The sequence below is a fragment of the Centruroides vittatus genome, unplaced genomic scaffold (assembly GCF_030686945.1).
Source record: "Centruroides vittatus isolate TY-2023 unplaced genomic scaffold, ASM3068694v2 contig_1743, whole genome shotgun sequence".
Taxonomy (NCBI): Eukaryota; Metazoa; Arthropoda; class Arachnida; order Scorpiones; family Buthidae; genus Centruroides; species Centruroides vittatus.
In genome coordinates this window covers 73,066-81,829 of record NW_027121062.1, presented here as the reverse complement: position 1 = coordinate 81,829, position 8,764 = coordinate 73,066, and the positions used below count along the sequence as shown (strand labels likewise).

The window sequence follows — 8,764 nt, the reverse complement described above, 5'->3', positions numbered from 1 at the left end:
ATGACATGCCGAATTATAGCAAAAGATCTGAACTGTCAGTGAAGATGCACACATCGTTCTTTTGGAAAAGTTACAGAAGCCAAAATTATGTTCGAGGTTTATGATTTATCTGAGCAAAAGCAGATACGTGGGAGCTTGCGAAGTAGTCGCCGACATAGCAGATTCTAAGTTTATATCCGAAAAATTGTTAGATGCGACGAAACACAGCGTAATCAATACGAACTAAGGTGGAAAAGACAAAGAGCTAAATGAATTGTCCCACGTGAACTCTGATCGTTAAAGGTAACGTTCACAAAACCAAGTCTCAAAACCATGTTTGTCTTTTTCAATACTCGTACTTTGATTCATAGCGAATTTGTAGTCTTTCGGTCATTTCTTTCACAACTGTTAAGATTCCTTTGAAATTTCAACATTTCAATTATAATTGAATTGTGGCAAACTGCTGAGACCTGATTAGATGATTAGAAATCAAGCAAAACTGACGAATGTTATAAATTGCTTTGCAGTGGGCAAAATAGATCTATCAGTCCAGAAATAAGGACTTTTTCATTGGAGGAACAACTAAACTTCATGCATGATCTGAATTCCACCTCTTTTCAATCTCGTGCCTCATAGGGGGACATGCCATTTTGACACAAAGAATGAAACAAGTCTCTATCTAAATATTCGAATGTGAAATTTCTGCAATTTGCAGTAATTACATTACATGATGACGATGAATACCGAATCATAATTTTCGCTTTACACTTTTCCGTTCGGTATAATATAGAAAATAAACACTACAAAAATAGTATAACCCGTTTCATATATCATTGTTTTGCCCATTCAGTTGTATTAAAGCTATTTTACCAGTCAACGAGCCCAATCTCTACCGCCATGTTTGATCCAATTACCTTCATTAATGACATTGAATTCTAAAACTGTTTGATTATGGAGGGGCACTGTCAAGTCGTCTAGGTTGTTGGTCACTTTTGCTTTGACTTTACCTTTTTATTAATATACTAAATTTACTACCTTTGATACACTGGTCGAGTGATGCTGCCGACTGATTTTAAGTAATACAATATTCTTGTGGCAGTTTTTTTGTTCTGAATTATTCTAAATTATTTTTCCAAATAAGTCCTCCTAGTGATACGTCGCAAGGTCAGAATGGCAGGAAAAGAGTAATACAATAGACGTTGTATCCTGTGACAGAGTAAACAAAACCACTTTACAGTAGTAGTTAACCGCGAGTTGGTGCCTAACCAACGTGCTAGCAACGTAGAGTTTTCCAGGCATTTTCAGGTGCCTAACACTTAGACAGGGGCCAATTTATCCCCTCCCGGAAGCACTTCCTTGGCGATCTGTCCAAGTGTTGCGTGCTTTATTCCAACAACACTATCCTATACGATTGTAAGCGTTAACTTTATTTTTTTGAAAATGTACAGTACAATAGAAGTAATTTTCAACAGGAAGGAAATACTATAATTATAATATGACAAATACAATGATATATTTTTTTATTGTGTAAAATATAAAAAAATTATCATTAAATGACTTTTTATAAAATACAAATACAAAATCCCTTTTCATTAATACGACTTGTGAAAAAATCTATTAAATTACGTTAATTTCTGGAGTAGCCACTCCTAACGCAAACAGAACGTAGATCAATTATTTTATAATTTCGTTTTTATAACAATCTCCTTACAGAAATATTTATCTTTAGCAATTTCGCAAAGTTCTTTCATTGATGTTTGTCCCGTTTTCTTAACCAGGTTATAGAAAACACCCCTGACGTTTTTCAGCAGTACATGCGGCTTGTCAAACTCTTGAATTTCTCCAGCATCTAAAACCTGTCAAATTGAAATGTACTATTATAATGAAGTATGACATTATCATTACAGATATATATATATATATTTTTTTTTTATTTACAAAATATCTTACCAGCACCCTATCTGAGTCAATAATGGTGTTCAGTCGATGAGCTATTGTCAATACTGTACAAAATTCAAATTTTTCCCGAATGATTTTCTGTATTAAAGAATCCGTGCTGAAAATAAAAATATTTATCATTTAAGAATGTAGATAAAAAAAACGTGCCACAATTATTGCAAATGAACTGATTATATAATCAATTTTCCAATTAATGTAAATTTACATATGACTGCATTATATACATTTCTATGTAATGTAATGACAGACACGCAGACATCTTAATTTCTACGACAATGTTATTATATAAACTGGTATTTCCATTGAAGTTTTAGATTATGGACTTCATGAATTACATAATGCACATATGCAGGTGAATGGATATTGCAAGTAAGCGTTACAGAATGGGGTGTTTAGAAAGGCATTATGGAATTTTTTGATGACTTATTTAATTATAACAGAATAAGGGATATATTATAGCAGTTTTGAAAAATTTATAACTGTTAACTTATCACGAAACACGATAAGTTATTGCGACATGTTGTGAATATTACGTTTTGTTGTAATTGCTGCATCAGACTTGAAATATTAAATATAATTCTTATTCCATATAATTTACATTTTATACATAATAAAGTGCTGCACAAGAACTTCATAATGACATTATATTTTATTAACTATACAGTCAAACCTGTTTTTATGCGGTCTTTTTCTGTGCGAATTTTGAATTTGTGCGGTTTTTTTTGTGCGATTTTTTATTTGTGCGGTATAGTTGGCGACTAGTCTCGTGCGATTCGTCATGTCTCACGTTGACTTATTATAGCTAAATAAACTTATTATAGCATAAATGAAGTTATTATAGTAATATTATTGCATGAATATGCGAAAAATGAAATAATTTACTTTTTAAGTCAACAAAACACCACCTGGACAAAAATATGTAAAACAGACGATAGACCAGACGATGCAGTCAAGTGCTGACATCTGTTGTCAATAAATTCTATTTCGTACGGTTTTGAGTTATTTTCTATGTGAGACTTCTTTTATGCGGTCCCTATTGACCGCATAAAAAAATATTTTTTAAATTGTGTTGCGAAAACTACTTTTTATGGCCCCTCGTGAAGTTTCGTGCGATTTTTTTTATGCGTTTTTTTTTTAATGCGGTCCCTATCCCCCGCATAAAAACAGGTTTGACTGTACTTGTGAACGTGTGATTTTTTACTTATTTCACCAGCATTAACAGATTAATCGTTTTATTGAATTGTTTTTTTAATAAATTAAATTTTTATTTATTATTTTTGTGTTTATATTTTAACATTTTAACAACTTTTGATGTAGAGAAAATAAAAGCAATCTAAAAAATGCTTCAAAAAAGTAATTTATTAAAATTTTAATATATTTAACTCCTTCAATATTGATTTTAACTTTTAATTTCAATTAAAAAAAGCTGACGGTAAACTCGCAAAATAATAAAATATACAGAAACTAAATTGTCTTCATTTCCACCATGTCCAATAACCAGGAACAAAACAATCTTCGTTCGCAGAGACGATCTCTAATTAGAGGATATGCCTGTGCAAAATTATGTAAAACAGTTAAAAAGTTAACCATTTCTTAATGGAAAGTTTAGCTAGATATGAATTTCTTGTAGTTTTAGAAATCAATGACCCATATTTACCCATTACACTAGTGTGTATTGAAGTGTGTTTTTCAATTAATATTATTTTCTTTACTCCGAGGAAATCTTCTTGAGGTAAAAACATAAAATTGTTTAATTTCTTTCGCGCTCTTTGCTTATTCCTCCCGTCCCTTTCAGCAAATCTTACAAGTCTACAAAGCAAGCAAAACTTATCACATAAATGTGATAAGTTTTGCTTGCTTTTTTTGCTATCTTCTAAATTTTGTCCACTAATAAATAAAACAACAGAAAACTGGTAATGGGTTTGCGCATAACCAACGGGCTGGCCTCAGAGTTTTCCGGGTTTTCTTCATTTATCTAACACTTATGTAAGGGCCTGTTTCCCTTCGAAATCTTCCCGGAATATACATCTCCTGACAGATCGCCCATTACCTTGCTTAATTCCACCAAACCAAGCCTAAATTCTTCTTGTTTCTTTATATCCGTCTCATTTTCTATAAATTGTCTTTTCTCCGCATTATTTGTTATGTCAATTGCTTGTTTCCATCTCTCATTAAACCACTCTTGTTTTATTGGTCTCTGCAGATTCCCAAGTTTTGTCTTTCATTTTATAACGCAATATTTATTTAGTCTCTCAGTTTTCATTCATTTGATAATCTTGTCCATCCAATGCACTTACCATAACAATGCATTAGTATACTTTTATCTATTAACAATAGAAATTACAATTGTAAACGTAACTTTTTCTTCAAGACTAAATATTTTCCTAAGATTTAATAAACGGCTTTGTTTAATATTTAAATTCTGACTAATAAACATACAGATAGACAATATGAAATTGTTTTATTTTATTTTATTTATGCATTTATTTAAAAAACGGCAAAATATATATTTCAAATAAGTGCTAAACGAATTACTGTAAATTTAAAAAATTTTTATCAAAAAATAAAACTAATTAATTGACTTTATTATGAAACATCATAATGTGAAATTGCGATTAAATTAGAAAATTAAAAACTCTCACGGCATTAAAAAAATTCTATCTTACATTTTATCCATGTTCGATGTTGCTTCATCCAATACAAGAATATTGTTCTGACGAAGAACTGCCCTGGCTAGACATATCAATTGTCTTTGACCAACGCTAAAATTGCGCCCTCCTTCCATCAAAATTGTATCCAGTCCTCCAGGTAATTTTCCAACCACTTGTTTTAATTGTACCTTTAGATATTTTATCGCGTGTATGAGATTTTCAGTTTTATATTAAAAGTTATGGTTACAATAAACTACAAATTACATAATAATTTAAATTCTTTTCTTTTTAACCAACCTCTTCTATTACTTGCCACAATCTTTCTTCTGAGTATTCATTAAAAGGATCGATGTTTCTGCGCAGAGGACCGGTAAATAATACCGGATCCTAAAGTAATAAACATATTCGATTAGATTTAGCACAATTATTTATGTTTTTAATATAATATCTAAAGCTTAATGTATTTTTATGTATATGATCAAATTGTTATTTTTTGATCATATTTTTGTTGTTAAAATTTAATTATAATTTTAAACAAGCAATGTGACAAATATGATTGAAAATTGCAGCCCAGCACTGTGAAGATGTCGCAATGCTGGGCTACAATATGCTCTCCACCTCAATAGTGGCTTGCCCCTGTATATAATACTTTTCCTGTTAGCAGTAGAAAAGTGCCGGTCATCTATTTAACTCCTTTCAGGGAAAAAATTCAATTGGAATAACATGACTTTTGGTTAGTATCGGAAGTTTATTTATAGTTAATCGGGATCATCTGCCAATAACGCTTTCCACATCTAGTCTCATCTATCATGTATCTGACTTCATTCTCGAGATTAAGGAAAGACTGACAGTCAGACGGAGGACAGTGGGAATTTACAGATTTATAAATTTTTATATTACAGCTTAATAAATGTAATAGTTATTATTGTATTATGTGTAATCATATACTGTACACAAAAGAACTGAAATAATTATTACCTATAGTCGAGGTGATAATTTTTAGTAATTTCTTGGAAAAAAATGGACTTGGTCAAAATAATAGTCCAAATTTTAAACATTTCATCATAAAAAACAAAATGTGCGAGGCTGCAAAAGCTTAACAATTTTATGTAGGAACGGAGTATTGGAAAACTTGCCTCACTTGTATTTGTCTTTACAAGCTTGTAAAGGCAAAACTTCATGTACAATGGGGGCATTCGCAAGTGAGACAAGGTTTGTAAAGATTGCCAAACTTGCGAATTCCCCATTGTACCCAAATTTTTTACTATGAAACTGCATTATTGGATACAAAAAACAACCGAAAAAACTTAAAAATGAAGAAAATTATTAACTGCAGAATTAAACCAACAAAAAATATTAATATTTACTTGTGGAATTATTGACATTTTGCTGCGCAGATCTCGAAGACCGATGTCTTTAGTATTAATTCCATCGATTGTAATTTTTCCTGTTGGTTCTATCAAACGGAATAAAGCCGCTATTACAGAACTCTTTCCTGCTCCCGTTCGTCCAACAATTCCTATCTACAATGGTAATAAAGTAAAACATGACTGAAATAGTGTACGAAGATACCTAAACATCTTACTTTTTCCCCTGGATAGATGTGGAATGTTAATTCTTTTAAAACTTCTGATTTATCCTTTGAATATCGTAAGGAAACGTTGTCGTATTTAATTTCTCCTCTCTCGGGCCATTCGAAGGGAGGCTGTTTATCAGGAGAAGACTCGTATGCCGCTTCTGAGTTTAGCTTGCTGTAATTCAGTATACGTGAAACAGAGTTCATCTGCAAGAACAATTTAAGAATTAATAGAGACAAATGATGAAATTTATCTTAACAATACTTAATACCATTAATAGTTGTAAATAAAACTCGCCTAATAAGCATAAATTTTACATTATATGAGTATAAAAACTAATTTCTTTTCCGTGCTATTAATATCTTTACATAAATGTATACAATTACAGTAAATACAAAAAACTATCAACGAGTTGCTTAACTTTCCTGACATTATTTAAAACTGCGTGTGTCTGTTATAATATTTTATTATTTACAAATTTTCATATTTTTAATTACATATTATCAAATGGCAAAAAGTTAAATTTTGAGGGGCAGGGAAGGGTATATAAAAAATTGTAAATGCTAATGACGAATAAAATCGTCATTAAGTCTGACCCTGCTCGAAATACGATATACATACAACCTCCCTTTATTTAGTCATCGAGTCTACCTTTAACCACCAAAATTTAATAGCACTAATCCCCCTAATACTCAAACCTCCCTGCAAAAATTTCAGAAATTTTCTACAAAAAGCAGAGGAATTATTTAGCTTCAGTTACGGTGAACAAAATCGTGCTCCCCACATATAAACTAGTATCCATATATACAGAAAAAAAACCCCGAAATGTTTTGCATTTCTTGACGTTTTAAAGTGCTTTGAGTCCAAAATGTAAAAATTTTAAAGGCGGTTATTTTTTGACCGATCGCCATACCTTCCCTCTGCTGTATGTAACAGAGTCGAAAAAAATTAACGATGCATTATTGACATAAACAAAGTCTTCCTATCTGCACGCGGATTTTAGTGCTTAAGAGTTTGGCTTAATATAGGGAGCACACTTGGCCCAATATTGGGCGGTGAATGGAACATTCTTTAACAGATTGGTGACCTAGTGAGAAGATCCCATCTGGTGTGGATGCAGCTCCTCGAGAAAGGCAACCCGTATTCCATTCTTGTCAATAATTGTTCAGCAGGGAGGTAGAAAGGCTATTGGGTAAGCGGTTCACTATGATGGATCTGCAGCTGTTATCTGCGATTTTGTTGATAGCGCCACTCTTGGATGACCACCTTGGATGATCCAGACAATGGCGAGCCCTCGCCATTGTCTGGATGGAACCAAGCCCTCGTTCGACTTCGATGGATTCTCTCACGTTGCGACTTTAGAGCATCTGCTAGAAAATCTTCTTGACAGGAAGCTGATCGGATTAGCAGAAGCTTAGCGAATCGCCCGTTGTTGCATTGTCTTAACCCACCAATCCAACACAATTGAATTTATTTAAAAATTTTTAATGAATTTGAAACGGTATTTAAAAACTAACACCTACTTGGTAATCGATCTCAGACTTTTGTCTAACAAGCCACGGATAATATAAAAATACCAATATTCCATAATTTAATGCCAGTCCAACTTTACTTCCTGCATTTTCTGAACAACAGAAAATATCATAAAAAGTAAATATCAATATATGGGGCATAAGAATCATAAATATGTATTTACCTGTGGGTTTCATCACGTCCAACATAACGATAATAATTATAAGATTTATAAAACAAATTAATTCACCATATATTGAAATCCAACTATTTATTGCTACGTAAAGAAACCACGTAGCTGTATGTTTATCTTGAAACTGATTAAATGCAATTTTGAAATTGTTTTCTACTTTGAAAGCTCTGATGATGGTCAATCCGTAAAGTGATGCGCTAAGATGAGAAAATACGGGGCTTCTTGCTGGAAAAAAAATTTATTTTAAGTTTTCTATTAATTTAAATTCGTTTGAATAACAGCAAAAAATTGACAAATTATTGTAATTATAATAATTAAAAAGCTGGCAACGTTGTCGCGGGACTTTCCTGACAATTTTTATTTGTTTTCATCCCTAATAATTGTTACCATTGCATTTATAAGTCTTCAGATTGGTTCGGAAATATTAAGGGGATGAACCATATCTCACGAAACAATGGTTCAATTTTCTTGAAAATTTTAGAAACATTTCTCTCTACAACCCAAACCTGTGCAAAATTTCAAAAAAAATTTGATATAAGGCACTGGAGTTATTAAGCTTCAAAGCGGGTGAAAAAATCGTGCATACCCTATACACACACCAGTGGCGTGCCGTGACATTTGATGACAGGGAAGCTGTGTTTCTGTAAGAAGCCGACTTCCAGGGGCAATCAGTTAATTGCGCGTCAGTGATGGTCTAGGGTCCATTCGTATTCATTTGTTCGATAAGCCAGTAAAAACGGTAGACTTCTCTAAATGTATTTTTAATATCACAATTTCATTTTGAATCGCTAGCCACGATATAAGGGCTAAAATTAAAAATAAATTGTAAAAAGTTACTCGGTGAAATAAAATGTGTGGTGGATACACATACCTGGTACAATATATTATTCAAT

The 8,764-nt window shown here is 32.1% G+C and overlaps 1 protein-coding gene across 1 annotated transcript in view; it reads right to left on the bottom strand.

Annotated features, from left to right (window-relative positions):
• Window positions 1–1,493: 1,493 nt before the first annotated feature.
• LOC136969140 (ATP-binding cassette sub-family C member 4-like) overlaps window positions 1,494–8,764 on the bottom strand; it is a 60,930-nt gene continuing 53,659 nt past the window's right edge. Inside the window, exons 20-27 of the mRNA XM_067263232.1 lie at window positions 7,863–8,096; window positions 7,690–7,790; window positions 6,175–6,372; window positions 5,957–6,112; window positions 4,887–4,976; window positions 4,605–4,777; window positions 1,930–2,035; window positions 1,494–1,835 (exon numbers count right to left, since the gene is read on the bottom strand). Of these exons, the coding sequence (XP_067119333.1) occupies window positions 1,659–1,835; window positions 1,930–2,035; window positions 4,605–4,777; window positions 4,887–4,976; window positions 5,957–6,112; window positions 6,175–6,372; window positions 7,690–7,790; window positions 7,863–8,096 (1,235 nt within the window). The 3' untranslated portion in view covers window positions 1,494–1,658. The remainder of the gene's footprint in view (window positions 1,836–1,929; window positions 2,036–4,604; window positions 4,778–4,886; window positions 4,977–5,956; window positions 6,113–6,174; window positions 6,373–7,689; window positions 7,791–7,862; window positions 8,097–8,764) is intronic.